General features: G+C 55.2%; 8 protein-coding genes across 8 annotated transcripts; 2 read left to right on the top strand and 6 right to left on the bottom strand.

The window, feature by feature from the left end:
* Positions 1-56: 56 nt before the first annotated feature.
* CLAFUR5_14320 (uncharacterized protein) lies at positions 57-514 on the bottom strand (the record flags this gene model as incomplete). Its single annotated transcript, XM_047913468.1, has 2 exons — positions 57-267; positions 390-514. 2 exons carry the CDS (start codon positions 512-514, stop codon positions 57-59), a joined length of 336 nt encoding a protein of 111 aa, XP_047769699.1.
* Positions 515-999: 485 nt separating this feature from the next.
* CLAFUR5_14319 (uncharacterized protein) lies at positions 1000-1512 on the bottom strand (the record flags this gene model as incomplete). The annotated part of the gene is made up of 3 exons (XM_047913467.1): positions 1000-1152; positions 1246-1300; positions 1388-1512. The coding sequence occupies 3 exons, from the start codon at positions 1510-1512 to the stop codon at positions 1000-1002; spliced, it is 333 nt and encodes a 110-aa protein (XP_047769714.1).
* Positions 1513-2320: 808 nt separating this feature from the next.
* CLAFUR5_14318 (pH-response regulator protein palI/prr-5) lies at positions 2321-4932 on the bottom strand (the record flags this gene model as incomplete). The annotated part of the gene is made up of 3 exons (XM_047913466.1): positions 2321-3173; positions 3229-4696; positions 4746-4932. The coding sequence occupies 3 exons, from the start codon at positions 4930-4932 to the stop codon at positions 2321-2323; spliced, it is 2508 nt and encodes an 835-aa protein (XP_047769726.1).
* A 1656-nt stretch (positions 4933-6588) lies between these two features.
* Positions 6589-8411, bottom strand: CLAFUR5_14317 (Deoxyribodipyrimidine photo-lyase; the record flags this gene model as incomplete). The annotated part of the gene is made up of 2 exons (XM_047913465.1): positions 6589-6975; positions 7038-8411. 2 exons carry the CDS (start codon positions 8409-8411, stop codon positions 6589-6591), a joined length of 1761 nt encoding a protein of 586 aa, XP_047769380.1.
* A 245-nt stretch (positions 8412-8656) lies between these two features.
* Positions 8657-9478, top strand: CLAFUR5_14316 (Putative epoxide hydrolase; the record flags this gene model as incomplete). Its single annotated transcript, XM_047913464.1, has 1 exon — positions 8657-9478. One exon carries the CDS (start codon positions 8657-8659, stop codon positions 9476-9478), a length of 822 nt encoding a protein of 273 aa, XP_047769464.1.
* Positions 9479-10797: 1319 nt separating this feature from the next.
* On the bottom strand, positions 10798-12525 carry CLAFUR5_14315 (uncharacterized protein; the record flags this gene model as incomplete). Its single annotated transcript, XM_047913463.1, has 2 exons — positions 10798-12398; positions 12450-12525. 2 exons carry the CDS (start codon positions 12523-12525, stop codon positions 10798-10800), a joined length of 1677 nt encoding a protein of 558 aa, XP_047769384.1.
* A 2217-nt stretch (positions 12526-14742) lies between these two features.
* CLAFUR5_14314 (uncharacterized protein) lies at positions 14743-17697 on the top strand (the record flags this gene model as incomplete). The annotated part of the gene is made up of 1 exon (XM_047913462.1): positions 14743-17697. One exon carries the CDS (start codon positions 14743-14745, stop codon positions 17695-17697), a length of 2955 nt encoding a protein of 984 aa, XP_047769386.1.
* An 874-nt stretch (positions 17698-18571) lies between these two features.
* CLAFUR5_14313 (RNA-dependent RNA polymerase 1) lies at positions 18572-23488 on the bottom strand (the record flags this gene model as incomplete). The annotated part of the gene is made up of 2 exons (XM_047913461.1): positions 18572-23280; positions 23425-23488. 2 exons carry the CDS (start codon positions 23486-23488, stop codon positions 18572-18574), a joined length of 4773 nt encoding a protein of 1590 aa, XP_047769460.1.
* Between the last annotated feature and the right edge of the window lie 84 nt (positions 23489-23572).

Here is a 23572-nt window from a genome sequence, read left to right as displayed (position 1 = left end):
CAACTGCCATCTCCATCCCCAGCCCGACTATCCTATCGCTCCTGTCCCTCAATCCTTCACCGCAACGCCGAAAACCCCGTCGGACTCAAAAACAAATTCGCAATCTTCTCCACAATCGCACCCCCCGCCTCCCTCTCCGTCTTCGCCCTCGTCTCAATCCACTCCGCGTCAGCAGCGAAAGCATTGACCTTCCGTTCTCGCTCAGATAGAGAGTCCCAGACGAGGATGTAGGTCAGTTCGTTGCTGTTGGGGCCAACTAGGGTCGTCCTGTTGATGGAAAGTTAGTGATCTTGTTCACGCGTTGTCCTTGCAACCTCGCAGGCTCAAGGCGGAGGCAATGTGAGGTGAGCTGGGTGATGCAGTGGAGGAAGATGGGAGGGAAAGCTTACCAAAAGCCTAGTTGTCTGATCCCAAGTCCTTCCCAAATCTTCAGAGTCTCATTCTCAAATCGGGACAGCAGCGCTGGCATCTTGCCGGGTACGGCGGTATAGACACGTAGCTCGTAAGTTGCCATTGTCGTCGTGCAGCCTTCTCATGCAGCTTGTGCTGTAGGTGTAGGTGAATGGTGGGAGGCAACAGTCTGTGCTACCATCCCGATTATGTAGACACATCGTCGTCGGCATGACCTGCCTCAGACAATGATGCTCAAGAAAGCGTTGATATGTGTTGCTTAACTGATAATATCTGGCGAGAGTGCTTGCTAAGCCGAAGCGTGAGGCTGAAGTGAATAGAGTTGGAGCAAAGGTCGCAGCTTCATAAGCAAAGTGTAGGTGCTTTCACGTTTCTTGCGTGTGCGTTGTCATCGATGCCGCTGTATTTCAACAGAATGTAGTCGGTCAGTCAATCATCCCACCCTTGTACGATTCAATACCGTCAAGCCATCCACAACCCTCGCAGCGAGACATTTCCTTCGTCCAGAACTACCACTCTCCTCCCACTCTCCCTCCACCTCCACCCTGCTCCCTCCTCCCCTTTCCCCTTCCCCTTTCCCCTCTCACCCTACTGCAACCTACTAAACTGTGTCGGCGTCAAAAACGAGCTCGCAACCCGCTCATTAATAGCCCCATCCCTCTCACTCTCTCCCTTAGCCTCCAACCACGCCGGGTCGAGGGAGAAGGCATTGAATTTCTTCTCGCGATCCGCTAGGGAGTCCTATCAAAGCAATCAGCACACCATCAACAAAGCGACCCACCCTCCATCTCCCAGCCCAGCCCCATCAAAGAAGCAGAGTTCAGTATAACATACCCACTTCAACAAATACGTCAACTCATTCCCACAATTCGGACCCACGAGGGTCGTCCTATCCAAGCATCAAAATCAGTACCAGCATCAACCAAACCAGTCTCCCCCCACTACCAACCCGCCATCAGTCCACGTTTCCACTCACCAAAACCCAACCTGCTCAATGCCATGCTTCTCAAACAGCTTCAGAGTATGGTTCTCAAACCGGGCGAGGAGCGCCGGCATGCGGCCTGGTACGGTCGTGTAGACGCGTAGTTCGTAGATGGTCATGATTGATTGCTGTGGTCGTCGTTTTTGTGTTCGTTGCCACTGGGAAAGAGGTCCAGTGTAACGTTCAGTGACATATATGTTGTTTATTCCCAGAGCTGCTGCTTACTGTTCCTCGCTGCTGCTGCGGGGTTCTCCGGCATACCGTATGTAGAGGTTCTTAGCTGGAGCTCTCTTGCTCGCTGCGATGACGCAGCCGTGGAAGCATGGCATGAACGGGTGTTGCGGGCTTGAAGATCTCTTTCTCTCAATCGCCTGTGAGGGCCATGATGTTGTGGTGTGTCTTTTTCATTATTCGAAGCTCAATAATAGCGCCATGATTCTAATCTCCACCCATATCGAGAGCTGTAATGGCTCGATCGTATGTCTATAAACAGCCGTTGATCCAAAAAAAAACAGTACGCCGCGCTATTGCCTGCCACTTCAACAAATAAACATCAGAAGAACAGAAAGTAGCAGGGTGCATGCGGACACTTCACTCCCACACCATGCCCAGACCAGACCGAGTTCTGGAGTTGAGACTTGAGGAAGTCCGCATAGTAGTCGCCTCACAATTCGAGTATCTCCGTTTCGCAGGCATGCTGCCGAATCTCGGCGGTAGAGAATAGTCCAGGGATGAAAGCGAGTCGATCGAATTGGCCATCGACAAAGCCCGCCTCGTGCTCTGCGACATGCTCATCATCGATTTGGAGGAGCCATACTCGACGTGTACAGGCCTCGGTGTTTTGATCTTGTACTTCTTGCTGGTTCTCGGAGTCCAGGTCTCGGCGTTCCACTCGCTCCGCTTCCAGGTCGCAGGTATGGACGTCGCCTAGATGTCCGTAGGGTAGCGTCCTGCAGGAGTCAATCCACCTCCTAGCGCACTAGGCGGAAGTGCATTTGTGCCGCCTCTGCCTCGTCCTCGTCCTCCCCCTCTACCGCCAAGTCCCACGCCAGGAATCGAAAAGTCAGGATTGGCAGAGAGGATGGTATCTTCTCTCCTCCTCTGGACTGCAGAAGCTGAGCTGCCATTTGGTCCTAGATTACTGCCTGCATATCCACCAGGAGGACCAGGTCTCCAGTTTGGATTGATGCCTCTTTGACTTACAGAAGTAAAGTGTGAAGCTTCACTGCCTTCACCAGGAGATCTGGCACCATCCGGAATAGGCTCCAGATGACCAGCTGAGTCATTCAAGGGAAGTCGTCCTTCTACAGACGATGAGCTAATGCCGTGATCAGCTGCGTTCGTGGCGTAGGCCTCGGGACTCAAATGTTGGTTACCTTGGTAGTGTACGGCTTGGCCAGGACCCGGTGTGAGAGCATTCGGTATCCCGCTATCCCGCACAGCATTGTGAGGTGCCATGTCATCCGCCGGACTCATCGCATGAAATGCTGATGGGTTCTGCTCCTCTGCAAAGCGAGGATCGACGTCTTCATAGTATGCTTCGCTACCAGCACGGTTGTGGCGTGGACTGTGGCTGCCACGTGCTGATCGACCAGTTGGAGAAGCTGGAACTGGCGACAGTGGTAGGACTCTTGACGATGGCAGACCAGACGAGTAATCACCTGATGAGCTCGAGATGTTCGTGTCTAACGTATTCCGCGAGAGCAAACCATTCTCATGCTGACCATGGTCGAGCGGAGAAGGTACTGCGCTCCACTGAGTTGGGGGCGGCACATATGTTCTGTGATGTTATTAGCTATGCTCGTTGAAGGAGGATTGATGTTGGTTTTACTTACTGGTCAGAGTACATGCTCGATGGACTTCGCACATCACCCTGCCTTCCACCATCTTGTGGAGGTGGCGATAGAGTGTGAGGTGCTGCATCATGCTGTTCTTGTCCCTGCTGCAAGCCAATCATACCTGCAACGTCTGCGTCACTGTCTCTGAGTCCATATTGTCCATTGTCGTAGGCATGATTCAGTGGTGCTGGGCTCCCTTGCTGCGGGCTACCGTGTCGCTCGTCCATTTCAATTGCTTGACCGATGCCATCAACCATGACTGGTCCAGCTACAAACTGATCGTGATTCGGCATGGCCATTGGCGGGGAAGGCTGCTCGTATGAAGGCGAAGGTCCACTTCGTGGTGGTCCGTAGCTGTAATCGTAGCCGTAACCAGGTGGAGGTGGTCCGCCTCGACCCATCATTGGTGGAGGACCTCCACGGCCCATCATGCCAGGCGGTGGTCCTCCTCGCCCGCGGTAGAAGCCCGGTGGTGGTGGTGGTCCATATCCTCCACGTCCGCCTCGCGGTGGTCCATATGCACCTCTCGCGCCTCTCGGAGGTCCATATCCACGTGGAGGAGGTCCGTAACCGCCTCTGCCTCTGGGGTAGCCATTCGATGGCTGCGATGGGTTTGACCCAAGAGAGCCTTGTGATCCTTGATGCCTTAAACCTGCAGCTGCCATTGCTCCCACCTCAGCACCTGGTGGGATCGGGTTGCCATACTGGTCTCTACTCAGCCGTCTGGGCATGCCGTTCTGGTTCTCGTATCTCGGTCTGCCATCCATTGGCATTGGCGGTGCCATTGGATCCTGTGCGTAGGGTGTCCGTCCGCCATTGGTGCTCGCAGACCTGATGCTGGGGTCGCGAGTCGGGTTCAGAGGCGTACTATCGTCCTGACTCCTCCTTCCACCGCCTTCGCTCATAGTTTCCTGCCTCTTCATCTCATCAGTAGCAAAGTTCGAGCTGCCGTTCTTATCGACAGCCGTGCTGCCACTCATGGGGGGAGGGCTATCAGCCTTGGGAAGCGAGTCGACCATCATTCGGTTCTGAGCCAGGTTCTCGTAGTAGTTCTGACCATTCATATCCGCATTCTCTGCAATACGCTTCTTCCTTGCCTTCCGGCTGACCAGTGTCCGTCTCATGGCGCATGTTACTATGCTGGATGCAATGATGAGGATGGTAGCCACCAGCACGATCCAGCCGCCCCATTGCATATGAGGCACGAACAGCAGAATATCGACGAGGAAAGCCAGGAGCGTGACGAGCAGAGTCGGGATGGTGAGGATGAGAAGGGCCAGAAGATAGCGCGGAGAGTGCGATGGACCGTGAAAGTGTGCGGCAATGCCTAGGCCCAGGCATATCAGGCACAGCAGAGCGGCGATCGGGTGGACGACGAGGATGGCAGAGAGGCTGTTCCGTGTGGAGGAAGGAAGGGAGAAGTCGGCTTCGGTGTTGGTCCCATTGAAGAGGCCATCTTTTGTACCTGTCAGGTCTAGTATCAGAGCATCACAAATCGGAGAGAGAATGCGCACCTGTGCTGTACCCTATCCGCGGCCCCTCACATGTGTCTCCTTTGCAGTATCCCAGTACACCAAAGTTGTATCCTTGGAAGCTGCCCAGCGGGATGCCTTTGATGACGGGTGTTGATAGCGTGCTCAGTAGCAGGAGCACAAAGGCAACCAGGAAGATGATGGACAGCGGAGTGGCGGGACGTAGCATGTTGGCGGAGGAATGGGGTGTATGTGTACGTAACGAGCGTGGTCAGTTGGTGGTCGTCTTCTCACTGGCGCTTGGCCAGACTGCGCGCTGTTGCAATGCTGTTGCGGCAGGCGCGGGCTGCGGTGTCGTCTAAGCCTGCGGAGCTGTGTGTCGGAGGCCTTATGTCGTGCGCATTCCGGCAGGTGTGATCTGCTGTATGGTATCGCAATCGCTCAGCGCCCGAAGCGCATGTGATGAGTGAAGTCGGGCAGATAGTGGAAGGATCGTGGTTTTGGGAGGGGGAGTCGTTCGCGAGAGATTATTCTAAGCGCAACGGTCGCTGGGCAGCTCGAACAAGGTAGAACTAGGCGATGAACTATAACGGCTCACGCTCACGCGATCCAACAAGCGACCGGAAGACGTGCTCTCCGCCCACGACATATCACATGGGAAGCGGCAGAGCACAAGGAGGTTGGAACAGACAGCAAAGCCAACGACACACGGCATCTCGTCCTGCGACTCCTCATCCCACCGCACCGCACCACGCTACGGTACATGTACACACTAGTCGCTGCATGCAATACACGTGCGGGACAACCTTCGCTTCGCCTCGCGCTTCTGGCACGACTTGCGCCAACGTCTGAACCACCAAATGTTCTTTCATCCATCGTAACCGACTGTACTAGCAATGACTTGATCATCCTGCTCACACGATCACAATCCACTGCGATGCGAAACAACACTCCATCAACAAGCTGATGAGCCTGGCAACGCGACCTTTAAGCGGGCAAATTGGCAATAGCAGGCGGCTGGGGTCCCCGGACACGCTATCGAGCTGCAACAAAAAACCACGGTCCACTTCCCACCATCTTTCAAGGACCACAGCTGCATGCCAAGTTGGCGACCTGCATCGACACCTGATGTGAAGATAGGCAAGCTAGTAGAGGCGACTCCATCAAGAGTTGGCCACCACTACATGTACGCACGCACTGTGGCTGTGCCTGCCACTCCGAACTTGATGGCTGATGGGTGATGATGGAAAACTCGGACTCGACACTGAATGAATAGCACATCATGTTTCACCACTCCACGGGCGTCACGACTCGATCACCTGCGACTTGAACAGAAAACATTTCGGAACATGTCACATACCAGTCGTCGAAGCATCAAAGTCTATCGCGGCAGTCACAGCCAACAACGGGCCGGCAAGATCTTGACAACGAAGTGCCTGTAGGCGTTCAGGCACGGTCGTCATTGTGTTTCACGTTTGGTGGCACTGAAGACGTCAGCTCGTGAGAGTGGCTGAGTTGCTGCATGGTGAACGTGACACTGAAGGCGCCAGGAACGCCTCGTGAGGACGAATGACGTTTGGTATCAACGGTATGAGTATTGATGCCAAGAGTGCAGCTGTAGGCTCTACATTTCTGTGACGGGCTGTTGGTCAAAAACACAAGGCAACTAGCCGGAACATTGAAGACGACATCCTGAGTATCTCGATCGGAAGGATCTCCATCCTCGCCTCGGAGTCAATGCTCCAGGAACCACCGCGAGAACGGAACAGCTTGAGCCGCTGCACCATGTCTCCCTAGACCACTGCGCCACATTGGGAAACAGTGCGAGAACCTGCTATCCATCCACCACTACCTCCTCAGCAACATCTCCACATCAGCACCTCACTCACGGATCAGCATCAGCAAGATCCCTCTTATACCTCTCCTTGGCCCTCGTCTGACTCTCCCTAAACTCCACATGCGGCTCCGGATACCCCAACTTCTCAAACTCCCCCTGACTCAACCTATTGAACGGATCAAAAACCGCCTTCCCCTTCACATCCTTCAGCTCCGGCACCCACTTCCGGATGTAATCGCCATTGGGATCACACTTCTCCGCCTGCACGACGGGGTTGAAGATGGTGTAGCTCGGCTCCCAGCCTTGCGTGTTGTTGGATAGGTCCCAGTCGATCAGTGTTTCCGCAAAGTAGCGCTCGCCGCGCCGGTAGTCGATCAGCATGTTTGCGCGCAGGTAGGAGGAGGTGTTCATGCGGAGGCGGTTGTGCATGTAGGCCTACATCCACCAGCGTCAGTTTTCCACTCCTTTTCTCGTCTCCTCTTCCATGTTCAACTCACCTCACTGCTCAACTGCCTCATCCCCGCATCAACCAACGGCACCCCCGTCCTCCCCTCCTCCCACTTCCTATACCCCTCCTCATCATCCTCCCACTCCACAAAATCAAACTTCAGATTCTGCGGCAGATTCATGCTATTATGTGGAATCACAACCATGATATGCCGATAAAACTCCCGGAACACAATTTCCCTGACCCACGAATCAACGCCCCTGTCCCCGGCGTCGAAGTGCTTCCCGTTGTTGAATTCTTTCGTCCGCTTCAGCACTTCACGCACACTCACCACGCCAGAGGAGAAGTACGGCGAGAGACGCGATGAGGGATCCAGCGCGGGCTCGGAGCGATGCGCTGCGTAATTTTTCACCTTCTTCTCCAAGAAGTCATCAAGTCTCTTCATCCCCGCATCATGACCCGCCGGCCACAATGCCCTCAACCGCTCCCGGTCCTCTTCATACTGCTCAAAGCTCTTCCCTTCCGGCATACCAGGCAAATCCCCACCAAACAACCTCTTCAACTCCTCCCTCGCCCCATCCCCATTGGCCTCCGGCCCCGGGACCAAATCCTCAAACAACGCTGGCTCACTCTTCGTCTCGGCGAGCCAGGCTTTATGGTACGGGGTGAAGACCTTCATCGGTGAGCCGGCTCCTGTTGTGAGCGTTAGGGGCGTGATGACGGTCTGGTCGTGTAATACCTCGAAGGAAATGTCGTAGTAGTCGTTTTTCACGACTGCGTTGGAGAGGTCTATGTCCCGGCGGAGTTCGTCGACTTCGTATTCCATGTTGGCGTAGATGTGTGTTATGTCGTAAGTTTCGGCGAAGTCTAGGACTGTATTTGTTTTGACGCTCCTGCTTTCGACGGTGGCGATGTGGAGGGGGATGTTGAGTTTTTCGAGCTGCTGTTTCATTAGGCGGAGGGTTTCGAGGATGAAATCTAGCCGCGCGGGGGATGTGCCGTGCCATGTTAGGTCTTTGGGGGAGTGGAGGTAGAGGCAGATGAGGTTACCGTCTCCCTCTTTGGCTTTTTGGGAGGCTGCGTGGAGGGCGCGGTTGTCTTCGAGGCGGAGGTCTTTGCTGCGGAACCAGTGTAGCACGTTTTTGGGTTTGGCTGAGGCATCGTTCGCGTCGAGGAGGGAGACAAGTTCTTCGTAGGGGGTGTGTTGGTCGATTTCTTTTGCTCGCTTTGTGGAGGGATGTTTCAGCTCTGGGTGGCCTTCTTCGTGAGACGCGGAGCGGGCGTGTTTCTTAGGCGGCATGTTGGAAGCTGGGGAAGTATGGAAAGTGCTTCGGTGCTGTGGTATTGAGGCAAGAAGACAAGGACGAGAGATGGCAATAATTGGTCCTCTGAACGATCGCGAGAGTCGAAGCAGAAGAGACATGGGAAGGAAAAGAGGAAGAGAGAGAGGTCGTGTCGTTTACCGTACCGTATTCCACGCGCGAGCATTGACTTCCTACCTTTACATCATCGAAGCTGTACCTGAACGGAGGCGGGCAGCGTGGGTTGTGGTTGGAGAGAAAGGGAAGTGTGGCCCGTGGGAAGCTGTCGATCGATCTTAGCTTCGATCTCTGAACGATCGGCGACTGCGCCTGTCATTGGCCAGCGCGGGCAGGGGTGCAGGGGTGGATGTGGATGTGGTTGCACTTCAATGTTGTCGTTCCCAGTCTCCCAGGCTTCTGCTGGTCAGATGGACCAAAGAGGCGTGGCTGGACGATGAAAGACACCTCAAGGGTCTTTCACAAGCTTATGCTCCAACTTGGGTACGACAAGTATGCTGTGCAAGCTGGCGACTGGGGACAGTTCGTTGCACGGGAGCTTGGAGCCCAATACTCTGACTCCTGTCGGGTAGTGCATCTCAATTACTGCCCAGGTGCTCTTCCGCAAGATGTCGCGCCCACTGACCGCGAGATGAAGTGTAAAGCCAAAGGCGAAGACTGGAGAACCAACCACGTCGGCTATGCAGTGCTGATGCGCACTCGCCCTCAGACCTTGGGCTGGATGCTGATCGACAATCCGATAGGCCTTCTTGCATTCGTCGGAGAAAAGTACGAAGAAGCTGCATCACCTTCGGTCTCATCGCAGACACACTGGCTCGACCACGTCATCACCACCGTGGTACTATACTACTTCACCCGCTGCATCATGACCAGTTGCCTGCCATACTACGAGAACGTTCCTCACCATCAATTCGCAGACTACGCCATGAAGGAGGAAAACCTCATCAGGTGTCCTTTTGGTTACACCAGCATGTGGTACGACACTGCACCGAACAGCAAACGCGCCGTGGAACGGACTGGTAACCTGGTTTTCTACAGCGAACGCGATTCCGCCGGCCACTTTGCGTGCCTTGAAGACCCTAAAGGCATCACCGAAGATGTAAGGGAAGTCGTACGCAGGCATTGGGTCGGTGATAACGGCGTAAATATATCAACAGTCCTGGCAGCCTGATCACAAGCGCACACTGCTCGCATCGCCATGCTGGACTGGACTCCACCGGAGGCTGACCATCGTCACTCAGTAAGGTACAAATGCGGGACCCAGTTGGGATGCATTGCTCAAGCTCACATGGCCAATGGGCACATTGTCGGTTCGTTGCTGCGACCGCAAGCATCCTGCCATAAAGTTATATCCCGTTTACTCCGTAGGGCTGTCCAAACGCGCCGACTTGTGCATTGCTTGTCTTTCGGATGCACAAGCCGGATCGGTATCTTATCCGTTCTGTGCACGAGGCTGCGGAATACCACTGGGCTGAGCATTGTCTCAACAACATATCCATGTCTAGGCATTCACGCCTACCGGACATGGGACCTCAAGAGGAGCACTGACAGTTGTCCAATCTGCAAGCCTAGCAAATAAACACTGCTGACTAACCATCATGACACTTATATCTCTGCGTCCGACAAGAGATGGGCCAGTGAACGAATGCAGGCGCAACCGCTCCGTAAGCCATTAATCACCATGGAAAGATCGTTCATCGGCAGCAGAGTACATGGCTAGGTCCACAACATGTCAGCGAAGCACGCAAGATGTGCTCACGCCATGTCGTGGAAGATACGCGATTCGAGGGTGTCGGGACTCTATTGAAGCTTCCTCTTCCACCTGGGAACCGCGGTAACTGGGTGTTACTGTCTGGCGAAGCTTTCGCTCCACAAGACCCTTCCAGATCAATCAGATTGATACTTACTGCTCTGCTGCATTGTTCCACTTCACAGAAAGAGGGATGACCGCGAGACAGCGAGCAAGACTGCAAAGTGCTCTTTACCTATTCTCCTATGTTCCCTGCACCTTACCTGTCCCAGGTTCATGGAAAGAGCGGTAGAGAAAAGTCAGTCCTTGCGACGGTACAACTCCGAGGCTTCAGCAAAATCATCTGCCGGTGTGCTATCTCATCACATACATTCTTGGACGGCCCCGTCGTTGTTTGGCTAATGCTCTTTATGCATCTGCTGGCGATGAGGAATACGAAGTGAGATGGGGAGTTGATGAGATTGGGGCTGTTCCTGGGAAGAGGGGCGGTCGTGAGGAGATTGGGCAGACGGAGGGGAGGGGGGCTCGACAGGAAGATGGGGTTCATGATATGACTTTTCTGACGCGAGAGGCTCTTCCACAGGCTGTCCATCATCACGTGGCAGATGCTGTTCAGCCTGGATGAGACGTGCAGAGGCTGCGAATTGAATGGTGATGAATGCATATCCAAGCATACACAAACTACCCTCACCCTACCAGCCGAACCATGTCCCCGAAGCGATGAACACCAGCCTCCTGGATTACTCCTCGCCATCACTATCATCCTCCCCATCAGCATCACTCCCCGCACTCGACGGATGCTCCTCCATACTCAACGGCACACCACACTCCAGCTCGCCAGGAAAAGCCGGTCCGACTTCACGATGCAGAGGTCTACCGGCGTAAGGAACATCGCGAGGAGGGCCGCACACGCGACCTCGTATCTCCGGGACGTGAAAGCGGGAAGAGCGCACAGCCCTCATTGGCGATAACAGTGGAGGCGGTGGTGGTCGGCGGTTCTGCCAAATCGTGCTCTCAGTCTCGGCGCGTGTGAAGGGTGGTCTGATGGAGCGTTGTGAAGCTGGAGGTGGCGGAACGGGTTGGGGTGCTGCTGGGCGAGGGAAGAAGACTTCGTCGCCGGTCCAGCTGTCGGTTGAGGAGTCGTCATCGTCATCTGGAACTTGCGGTGCTACTGGCACGACTGGAACGGTAGTAGCGATAGGCATCGTGGCCACGCGTCTTGGGGGCGATGGGTCTGTGACTTTGATATTCAGCGTCTTCCTGCGCTCGGCCAAGCCGGGTGATGTTGACGAGAAGGAACTGGCGATTGCTAGTTCGAACTCGTTGATGGGTTGGTCGGACTCGGCTAGGAAGCTGATGCGGTCACCGCGGTGCTGAGGGGAGAGGTCTGTTCGTGCTAGCTTGCGGTTGATCAGAGTGAGGCGGTCGATGCTGTGTGGAAATGACGCGGATGTTAGGTTCGATTGGGTTGGGTCGGAATTTCCAACGCTGATCTGATGACGAGGAGCTGGCATCCACGGTGTTGGATAATGGGGGGTCTGCAAGTGGGAATGTAGGTGTCCAAGACGGCGCAGTCTGTCACCGGCATCCAGAGTGTTGTTGTGAGCGCGAGCTTGGTCGATCTGGATTTGCTCTTGAATAACATCCTGGAGGTCTGGATAAACAGACTCCTCGCGCCCCGGAGCTGGCTCGTTTCGTGGTTTAGCGATCGGCGAAGAGTCGGGATCTGGAATATGCTTCGATGTCACTGGAGGTGGTGAGTCTGATCGAGGCGCCGATGTTATCGCTGGCCAGTGTTCTGCCAGTTCCGCCGCGGAGAGACTTCGAAGGTCACACCCAGAGTCTACACGTTGAAGTCCTGCAACGCGGTCGCTGTCTGCGGGTGAAGATGCTGGCGAGGGTGGAGGCACGGATCGCTTAGAGTCTGGCTTCCGTAGACTGCGAGGAGTCCTCTGACCGCTGCTAGTCTTGCGCTTCCCTTTGCCTTTGCTCTTCGGGGTCGTTGCCTGCTTCGATGTCTTTGGCGCTGCGTTTCGCATAGCCTGACTGAAGTGCTCATACACGCGCATAGCCTCGTCGGGTATACCTGTTGGTGAGTGGAGTGGTGAGGATGCCACCAACCCTTTGGGATTCGCTTCGCGGGCAAAGATCTTGGATATCTGGGAGGAGCGCGAAGGCCTAGGCGGCGTTTCTGTCAACACTTCGACATTACGTCGCCTGCGTGAAGTTTTAGATTTGGCGGAGGGCTTGCCACGATCAGAAGCGTTGCTGTAAGGGTGCTTCATGACGATGTTGCCTTTTGAGTTGAGTGGAAGAGGTGGGTAGTGCGCATCATATCCTGCTGCATGGATATTAGTCTTGCACACAAACATAGTTTGCTGGAAATGCGTACCTGGAGCTGCGTTTTCTTTGTCGGTGTCATCTTGCGTTTTGGCGTCCATGTTGGCTGCATAGGCGGTCCAAGACATGTTCGTCTTTCAAGTCCTGTTGCTGTACAGGGGTCATGTTGATCTCGTTGTTAGGTGACTTCACCCCAGCAGGCACCCTTCTCTAGTAGCGCCGCGTCGCCCATGGCATCGTCGTTACTTCTGCCGTTGATATTCGCCTGATTGACAGGAAGGCGGAGTGATTCCCTCATCGTGTTAAGCAGCCTCGACCAGATCAGATCACATGAGATGCAAGCAATGTCCTGAAGGCACCTCAGACACATTTTAGCTACTGTTTGTGCAGAAAGGAGAAAGAGGAAGATGGAATGCTCCCCTAACAAAGCATGACTTTGGAATCTCTATGAGGTCGCGTTGACACCGCTGCGACGGATCCGAGCAAGACCGAAGGTGGTACGTCGTGGCTCCTTCGGCTGTGTTGCGCATTACTTGTTGCCCTATGCGGACAACTGTACTTGTCACGTCAAGGTCGAAATGCGTTTGGTGAGTGCGCTTAATGCTTCAAATAAACGCCAGTCTGCCAGCATCTGGCAATTAACCTTGTCGGCAGTCGCGCTCCGGTGCTGTGGTACCTTCCACAAAGGAATGTGGTAGAGCTGGGCTTGGTATAGTATTTCACGCGCTGTGCGATGTGTTTGGATCGAATTCTGAAGCACGTGCCAGCACGTTGAGGAGTAAATGTGTCAACACTGCAGGTCAGTTCCATGTGGTCGCGAACGCTTGTGCATCATTGTGTGATTGCATCGTGCATTGAGCGGACCGTCGACAAGATTGGCGTGAAACGGGTTTATTAGCATCCGTGTCGCTTGAGCGTGCTGAGCGTCTCAAGGTGGTAGGCGTGTTGGCAAACAGAGGGATCCCGGTCTGGGTGCGACGGACAAGATCGAAACAGTGTCCTGGAGGGCACAGCATCGACATAGGAGACAGTACTCCCCTTCCTGCTGGCGAAACACATCCACCAAAACACCATCGCCGCGGAACCCAGTCCCTCGACGAAGACCAGCAGCCCTTACCATCAATAGGAACGCGTCGGCAACGCGTGAAGGTGGCAGCTGAGGAGGATTTACGAATTCATAGCATCAGTGTGCCGTCTACGTGAGACGCTGGAAGAGTCTTGGAGAGATGAAAGGTCAAGATTGATTGTACGGACAAGGTTCAGGCGGGCTCTAACCTAGAAGAAGCCAGGTTCTTCTTCTCGAACCCCACCTGCCGAAGCTAAGAACGGAGTCGCTGGAGCCTAGTAGAGGCTAGAGGGCATGTGAAACACGTCCGCGATCACACGGCCACACGTGCGGTCGCCGGTCATCTTAGAACTACTAGGGACGCATCCACGTCGCGGATCACGGAATCCGGATGGGTGGATAGCGCCATTGCGCTTCGCAGGAGCCAGGAGGAAGGTGGTGAGATTTTGCAGTCTGGTTGCGGGAGCACTGGACAGCGACATCGACATCGACATTCTGCCACCACGGCCGTTGTGCCGCTCTGCGTTGATGGCCCCCGTTTGACTTTGCGGTAGCTGTTTGAGCATCGTTTCCGTTGGGCCCTTGCCGACGCAGACGTTGCGTTTCAACCTCACACCTGCGCCGCCACTCAGCCCGGCCACAGGACTCGCTGTCGAGCTGCAGTCTGGCGTAAGGCGTGCGTGCAGACGGCCGTTGGCAAGGCGAGCTCCTTCAAACCTGCCTGCAGCGATTGCGAAGGAAGGCAGCCAGAAGCCGGACAACGCACACGCGCCTCAGAATATCTGTGGGCTGCCCGCATGATCTGCACACCACTACGCCTTCCGCCTAGGTACGTCAAGAGTGAATGCTCCCTCAGGTCGAGGGAGTCGATCAAGCCTGGTGCCTACGGCTCACACAATACGCAGTGCACATCAGCCCGCTCGTTGATCGACCCCGGGCTCACCCTCGCTTGTTACACAACCTCAACCACGCCGACCCCACGACTTGTCGAAAGGATCATCTTCCAGCCTCTCCACGCCGTGCTCAGCTTGGAGGAGATTGCCTTGCGGAAACGCAGCCAAAGAGATTGGAGCGACGCGGCAGTGTACATGACCGCTGCTTCGGCATCGAACAGAGCACGAAGCACGAAGCACGAAGCACCACCGGAACCTGCATTCGACGCTGGACGGTCGAACACGACGAAAACGCCATCCTGGCCTGCATGCGCGCCTGTGCAGATCCCCTCGTTACATCACTCCCGCCGCCAACGCTCACTTGACCAACGCCCACATCCGTTTCCATGAGTCGCCCATACCATGACGACCACAGCGGTGGCATTCCGCAATACTGCCACCCCGACCAACAACAGCAACCACACCATCACCACCAACCACCTCCGCCTCGACAGCGACCAGCCGGTCACAACTCGAGTCGCATACCTCAACCCACTTACGCCGCGCAAGATCGCAGGCGCAACCAGCCGCACATGAACCCCGCACACTCGACCGCCTCACCTGGTAGAGGGCAGCGACACCACCAGGAACCGTACCACCCCGAACAGTCAGCATGGGATGCATCACAGAATCTGTACGAAGGAAGTGCTTTCGAAGAGGGTTACGTCCAGCACGATCAATGGCCGCTCCCGGCCGAGCCTTCGCCGCAACCTTCACCACGAGACGCACACGCTTCATCCAATGTCAACAGCAGTCCGCGGAAACCACCTCGAAGACCTCAACGACCAGACGAGTCACCACTGTCGGAGAATCGTCGCCCAAGTCGTGAGTCGCCAAGAGGTATACCTCGGGTTGCAGAGCAGCCACCCCCTATCGCTCCTCTGCAGCCATCACATCATGGTAGCGGCCAATGGACGGGAGACGGTTATGCTTACACGGCGCCCATGCATCCTCCCCCGAGCCGACCTCTGCCACCGACTACTGCTGGTGGACAATCTGGAATACCTCAATACGTAACTCCACCCATACCGCAGCAAGCAGTGTATGGACATGCGAACAGACGGCCACCTCTTGGTCCGCCACCTTCAGCGCGTCGCGGTCCTCCCACCTACTACCCACAAGTCGGACCGGTACACCCAATAGCAGAAGAGACGGACAGCATGCGCGGCAGCATCAAGACTGGCAGCGTACGTACAGGTGACCACAACAGCAAGACTTCGTTCGCGAGCAGCAATGCCATTCCGATCGGAATACCCCAATTCTACGTCGATGACCGTGATGCACGTCCTAGCATTGGTGGGAATTCGACCACCGCCGGCGGCCGCCCTTCCACCCCGACAGACTTCAGAGATGCGGACGATCAATTTGTGGATGAAGAACCTGGCCGTCGACTCGAGAACTCTGGCTTCGCAGAGGATGAGCCAGTGAGAGATCAGCACAGCCCGGTCCTGGTGCGACAGGCTAGTATTGGCAAGAGGAGCAAACCAACCCTAGTGAACCAAAAGAGCGGCGATCATATCCGCAAGACTTCCACCGATAGTGCAGGAGTCGCAAGCCTGCCATCTCGGAAGCAAAGCAGAAGAGCGTCGAAAGAGCCTCCACCAGTGATGATTGACACGCAGCATGGAATCGATGCTCTATATGCCCGGGCAAGCTCAAGAACCATGCCGGAAGGTCAAGCTGGACCTGGTGCACACGACTCAGACAAAGCGGGTGATGGCAATAAGCCTCGCAATGCCCTCGCGATCCTCACTGGCGGGAAGCCGAACGAAGAGACGCGTAAAGGTGCGCGTAGTAATACATCGGAGGGCGATTTGAGATCTGGCACTGGTCTCCTGGACGTCTCCTCCGATGAATCCGAGAGCGATCTCAGAAAGCAGCGTTCTCGAGAACTGCTTGGAGCTGCGCTCACCACTACACTCTTTCCTGAGAAAGAACGAATACCTTCGCCTCTTGCACCAACTGAGGACCAACGTGTCAATCATATTCTGACCAGCCTGGAGAAAGGCGGTGCAATCACATCCGAGGAAGCCGATGAGCTTAAGAAGCCCATGGGCGGACTCTCTGATCGCAGCAACAAGCGACGACCACCTCGACTTGACGTCGATGCTGTCCGTGACGCCGAAGCGCGCGGCTCACTGACCAGCCTACCTGACCTCATCAAGCGTGCTACCAAGCTGGCATCGAATTTGGATCGTGGCAAGACTGCCAGTAGACTTGGCATGGGCCATTGGCTGGAAGGTGCTCCAGACGCCGAGAAGCGACGATCTGGAAGCATTGCCGACATGCTCAATGCTTTCCCACCTCCACAAACGTCCACCTCACGAGAGTCGCGCAATGGCTGGCGCAACTCACGCCTGCGACACTCTGAGCTCCCCAGCGATAGCGACGCTGGAGGACCGAAGAAGGCCAGACGAAGATGCTGCGGTATGCCATTGTGGGTTTTCATCCTGGTCATGATCCTTCTCTTCCTGCTGGTGGCGGCTGCAGTCGTTGTGCCGGTCATGTTGTTGGTCTATGTTCCGAGTCAAAACAAGGACAGCAGCAGCAGCAGCAGCACGGCGAAGCAATGCGAGCAGGTGACATGTTACAATGGCGGTGTCAATGTCGTCGGCCGCAGCGATCAGTGTCGGTGCGTGTGCACAAATGGGTACACTGGGCCACATTGTTCGGTGATGTCGGCCCAGGGTTGCACAAGAATCTCGATCGGATCAGACGAGGCCACTGTTGGTGAAGCTGTTCCTCGACTTCTTCGAAGCGCAGCGAGCAACTTCAGCGTTCCGCTTGATGGGCAAGAAGTGCTTGGCATGTTCTCGCAAAACAATCTGGACTGTGCTGCGCAGAATGCGTTGGTTTCTTTCAATAGTGCTTCGAGCAAGCGATTGATGGTCGACATCACCGTCGAGCATGTCAATAAGCGACAGGATCCAGCAACCACCAACGGCATGGTAACCGCAGGTGGCTCAGCCACCGCCACGACCTCACCTTCAGCTACCGCGACTTCTGCTTCGGGAACAAATGCTAACTCGACTGATCGCATAGCTGACGATACTGCTCTTGACTTCGCTCGCGTCACTGTGCTCTACGTCCTGCAAGAGACTCAGGACTTGGGGAGAGCGGATGGCGCGCAGATGGCACTGCAAGATTACTTCCGTGGCACTGTAGTCGACGGAGACGCTCCAAACGCACACGACATCTCTCTCGGCGGCGGTATCAGCTGCAGCGTCGCAGACTACCGCATCACCCTCAGCAACGGCACCACAGTCGGCGGCGGAAGCGGCAACAGCAGCACCGGCAGCTAACACAACCACGCCTTCACTTCTTGACAATACCTCTAGCAGGTCATTGGGGAGCTTGCTTCCATTGGACAGATCACTTTTAGCGCGGCGTCGGACAGCGCTGCATGGACTTCACTTCTTGCCCGAATCACCTCAAGGACTAGGGTGGCTGTACATCGATAGCATGAGCGATTTGGGAGGGAGGAACCACGGCTGTATACACTGACGGCAACACAGAAAGATGAGCCTGGCCGCATGGGACAGGATAATGTATGATGAATGAAAAGAACTGCATCGCATGGCGGGTTCTGGGTTCGAGAGAGTCGCTGGACGGGTCGGGACTGGGACTGGGACTGGGACTAGACCCACGTTACTGTTACTGTACCATGAATGCGAGGAGGAACTTCGAACGTGCCTTGAAGAATCTCCTTGTCTTCCATCCTCTTCCCGACTAACTTGACCGCTTCTTCGACCTTGCCCAGCCTCCGCTCCGTCACCTGGATGCCGTTCCACCCATCCATGTGGCAGAGACAGGGAAGCTGCCCTTGCTGAACATATGCAGGCACTTGACGCACGTGTCCTTACAGCTCGTGTGACATGACCGAGCCACGAAGGTGGAATCGCGCAATTTCCAAGTACAGACATGACCGTAGTGCTCAGAGTGAGTTTATGTAATTGAAGCGCTTTCAAAAGTTGCTCTGTCTGATGCAGTAGGCACTGGCTTCAACAGCATGGAACTGCATATCCAGTTTGGAAGCGGTGCGATTCGGTGCGATGAAACGCATGCTATCTACTTTATGGGGAGTGACTGCACCAAGTACTCCTCACTATGTGCCTTCCATGGCTACCAAATAATTTTCCGATCTATCGTTGATTCCTCCAGTCATTCACTACCTGTCTATGATCCGACCAATGCATTGAGACGATCCAGCGCATTCGGCTTGGTGTCGAACTCGATTTCAACCTGCTCGCCCTCGAAATCGCTGCCCGGTCCCTCCTGATCGCCATCCTCTGTTTCCTCCTCAGCCTCCTCCAACACCACAGCCGATGGCTCTTCGTAAGAGAACAGCGGCGCGTTGGAGAGCGATTCGCCTCGACCGCCGATCGGGGCCTGCGCGATGTTCGGCGCTGAGGTTGAAGTGTCGAGGTCGTCATATCGTGGGAATGGCTCTGTATCTGCAGCACGGCGCTCTATCGGTAGCACAGTCTGCCCAATGCTACTCGAAGCGGCGCGCGCTGCATCCATTGGCAACCCAGCCTCCCCGTACAGTCGCAGCTTCCGCGCGACCTCTTCAGACACCTTTGCGACACCATCAGATGTATCGTGCAGGAAAACCTCCTTGCGGACGTTAACATAGTCACCCACCGTAGTACTAGCCTCCACATCTGTCGCTGGTGTATCGACTCGAACGATCTCGCTGCTAGAATCATCAACGGCACTGTCGATGGCACTGTCGAAGGAGCCAACATTGGGCGCCTGCTGGGGAGCGCTCGCGACAACGGTCGTCTGACTATCATTGCCTGTGAGATCAAGAAGCTCGCCGTCCTGCATAGTGCTACCATCCATACAGACCTCACGAAGTGGCGCAGGCGCGTAATCGCCATCTAGCAGATCGTTGACTGGCTTCTTAATGCTGATCTTGGGAGGTAAAGTGGGTCTTGGCATGGCCTCGTGTCGATCGACACCGTTCGTTGCGATCTGTCCCAGCTCTCGAGCAAAGATCCAAGGGAACGACATGAATGGCATGCCCTCAAAGGTGCGCTGCCGGACAGGAACATCTCGGCCTCCACGAACAGTCGTCTGCGTAGTCTCCTCCAAGGCCGCAGTCATCTCTTCAGCCGTGACTCGATACATGGCGACCAGGAACGGTTTCATCTTGTTCCAGTCGCGAGCCTTGGAATCGGTACCAGCTTTCTCGTAGCATAGCTCCTGGTGCTGTTGTCGAAGGTTGTACGCGACTTCGCCCATTGTCTCGGCGAACTTGTAGTCGTTGATGTCTTGGTGGTGCTCAAGCACGAAGGTGGTGCAGACTTCGAGCTCAGTCTTGATGCCATGCTGGGCCATAATGCGGCGGACAGCCTCGTCGTAGAGAGACTTCACCTCGCGGGCATCCCTGAGAATATCTTCAGTTGGCTCATGAGCGCTAAGGATGCGGTCATCGAAAGGCATGTCCCAAGCAGCGACGACTGTCTCCCGCTTGACCTCGTCGTATAGCTGACCAAGGACTTTGCGAGAAACGTAGACCTTGCTTCTTGACTTGCCTTTCGGCTCAGACCAATGAGGCCACATCTTGACCTTTAGATCTGCTGGCATGTGAGCTGGCACGCCAGTCTTGACGTAGTCGACAGCCATGGAATGAAGATTGGCCAAGTCGATGCACTTCTGATCCTTGACGCCATCGTCGAGGATATCGGCCCAGTAGCGATGAGCAGTCGCGATCCGGCCGAGGTTGTCGTTGTTGATGTAGTTGACAAAGAACCTCGACATGTCGGCTACAGTGACTGCTCCCTCGCTGGTAGCTGGTGGAGGCGACGTGTAGTCCATGGGCTCATGGTTACGCTCTGGCGGAATAAGTTCCTTGTCCCAGATCACCATGAAGTCATCGCCATCGAGGTCACCGCCAGAGCACATGTTGGCGAGAGGACGATCACCAGCGGTAGGCAAGATGACCTCGTTCTTCTTGTGGTGCAAATCCAGTACGTCTACGGCCTTCACGACTCGAACGTCTCCCGGGTGAAGTGACGGATTGCGAGCAAGTACGCAGACACCAAGCAGTACTCTGTACTTGCCGGGCATATCTGGATCTGGGATCTGCAAGAAGATCTCTGGCAACTTCTCGTCGTCGTTGGCGTCGCCATTGGCTACTGTAGTCTCGTAATGGCCACGCAAGGTGCCGGTTTCGTCAGGACTAGCAATGCCGAAGAAACCCTCCTCCACGAAGATTCGTGCTCTCTCCTTGAGGTACTTCAACGACCAAGCCCTCCACAGACGCATGCAAGTCAGAGTGAAGGGGTCTTTGGTCTCCATGAAACCGTCCATGATCATTGAAGCTAGAGTCAAACTCATCTGATTGTAGTCGATATTCTTCTGCAGGAGAATCAGTGCCGCGTTCTCATCAACCATGGCTTCGTCGAAGTCCCGAAGCATGTTCCTCATTCTGGTCAGGAAGACATGGTCCGGCACGCCAAGGGCTGAAAGCACCAAAATGATTTGCATGTTCAGATAGGCTGTTGAGTATTGGGAGATGCGGCAGATCTCGAGACCGAATGTCTCCGCAGCGAACTTCTGCTGGCTAGGACGAATCTGAATGGTCAACCCTCGTAGCGCAGGGTCTACTGACAGCACACCTTTGCAGCCGGCAAGACGAAACTGGAACGCGGACGGGTGGTCATCATCAGAGTTTGGCAGACCATAGGGGTGTGCGATGAGTCGGGCCAAGAATGGCGAAATCTTGCCGGCGCCGTCGGTGAAGCAGTGACCGTTGCGTTCGATATCAGGAATCTTCTCGATATTTACTGCGTGTGGGATAGAACGAGTTGTCGAGAAGCATTGACCGAGACGAGCGCAATACTTCGCAACAACGTTGATGTGAGTAAAGTTACCCATCCACTTTCGAATATCAGCAGCGGTGAGGGTAGCTGTCGAGGCAAAGAAGTATGCTCCGTGCTCGCGGAATTGAGAGCTACCAAAGGCAAGGAAGTCGTAGACACGGTCGCCGATCTTGATGCCGTGGGTCATGGCTCGACTGATGCGTAAAAACACTTCGCTCTCAGAGTGGTCATCTGCAGGCCAGATCTTGCCTTTGTGGTTCTCATCCCGGAACTTGACTCTCAAAAAACGATCCTCATACTGTTGGTATTGACGAACGACTCGGTTGGAGGTCTCCAAGACCGGAGTGGCGAAGTGCAGAGTGCTTGGCGTTACAATCACTGCTGGAATCTTCGTGCAGTAGGCTGGGCGCTTCTTCTGCACGACCAACACCTGATTCTGCAGTCGGAGGATGTCGTATGGGTTGTAGTACCGCTGTCGATCATCTGCGACCTTCTCGAGCACCTTCACAGCACGATCGGGCTCTATAGCGGCCAGTCTCTTGAGGAAGTCTTGACTCATGTTGACCTCGTGAAGCACTCTGATGCTGAGACACACCTCGAGCTGGTAGCGAAGAGAGAATGGCAAGTGTACCACCTCCTCCGCCATCTCCTGCAGCTCGTCGAGGAAGGATGTTGACTCTGACTTGGCGTGCTTTGTGGTGCCAAGCCAGTCCCATAGGGATTCTGCATCTTGGAGCTCTACTTCTGTAGTCTTGTGCCGATCGAGCGGGATATTGTGCTCGCCCAGAGCCTGCATGATGTTCCGGAGTGGCAGTGTGTGCCACATATCGGGTTTGAAAGTCAGTTGATAGGTCAGCCAACGGCCGATGTCGATGAAGGCGTCGTGCTTTTGCAGTTCCACACAACTCTTCCTGCCTGACGGATTGAAGTCAATATCTGTCTGTCGAAACCATATCTGCCGGTCGTTCCAGTACGTTGCTTTTGGGTCGTGCGTCTCGTATACTTTCGTGGTCTTCCGGTATACCAATGGTGGACTATCGATAGACAGCACGATTGTGTGATACTTGGCTCCCTCCGGCACAATGGGAGCACGAGCCTCGCAGACCTGGGCTGGGTTGATGCGAACCTTGAACAGATGCTCAACGACGTGTTCTGTTCCTGAAGGTGCTAAGGCCTTGACTTGGATCGGGAACTGTATGAAGAGAGCTTTCATCTGTAGATCCATGGTGAGCTGTGCTTGGCTTGTACTGGTGGTTTGTGCTGTGAAGAAGCTCGACATGACGGTCTCATTGCGCATGACGCCAAAGTCGACCTCCGTGAGTGGAACGGACATGCGTTCTGGAAGTGAAAGCTTGCCACTCGGCATTGTAACCCTGAAGACCGACTTGGTCTCGTTTCTGCATGGGATTGAGCGCAGCACGCCACTCGAGTCAATGCCTTGAACCGGCCTATTGACCCAGAGAGTGTCCTGTGGTGCTGGTCGGAAGACAATATTGGCAGATCTGTCACGAGTGCCTGGCTCTCGGAGATCAATACGTGAGATGTTGCCAAAGCGCTCGAAGTGCCTGTATACATGCAGAGTGGTCCACTCGCGCGGTAGTTGCATGGCGTGTACTCTCAACTCGAGGGGGTTGCTGGCCGCGCGGTGACGTGGTGGTGTATGACACTGTGCCATGTTGCGGGTAGGTGGTGGTGATTGCTGGTGTGGTGGATCACTGGCGGTCTGGCGGCGGTGTTGTGGTACAGCAGGTCGACCTGTTGGTGGTGAGCGTGGTGAAGAACGTGGAGGGCTAGTCAAGTTCCGCCGCTGGGCGTTGTTGGACTGTGCACGCGCGTGTAATGGTGTAGCTCGCATGTGAGGTGGTGTTACGCTGCGGTCGGAGGATGAGCTAGCAGACGGGGTTTTGGAGGTCAACAAGTCATTGAAGGCCATGGCCGAGACTCGTTGACGCTTTCCAGCACGGATGCCGCGATGTGGTGGTGTGGTGGACTTCAGTCGCTGAGAAGAGGTCGGTGCAGTGGAGACGGCGGTCGGAGGTGGCGGAAGTTTGTTCTCTGAGGGAAGTCAACAATGATGCCAAAGCCGCGAGGAAGGACCAAAGGCGAATTGCGGAGCATTGCATCAGAACTTCGAGAGAGTGCAAGCACACTTCACCTGAGTCTGTGCCACTTGCAAGTGCAGTGAATGAATGCACATACCGGTCTCAAGAGCCGCCCGATCGGGAGTCCGACTACGGGCATTGGCATTGGTCGTTTCTTCCATGGCTCGCGAAGCCGTCTTTAGCCAGGGGTGACAGCGATGTCAGCCTATGTGAATCGGACAGCCGGTTGAAGACCTTGAATGGCG

Source organism: Fulvia fulva, chromosome 13 (genome assembly GCF_020509005.1).
Source record: "Fulvia fulva chromosome 13, complete sequence".
NCBI classification, from domain to species: Eukaryota; Fungi; Ascomycota; class Dothideomycetes; order Mycosphaerellales; family Mycosphaerellaceae; genus Fulvia; species Fulvia fulva.
This window is presented reverse-complemented; position numbering and strand designations above follow the sequence as displayed.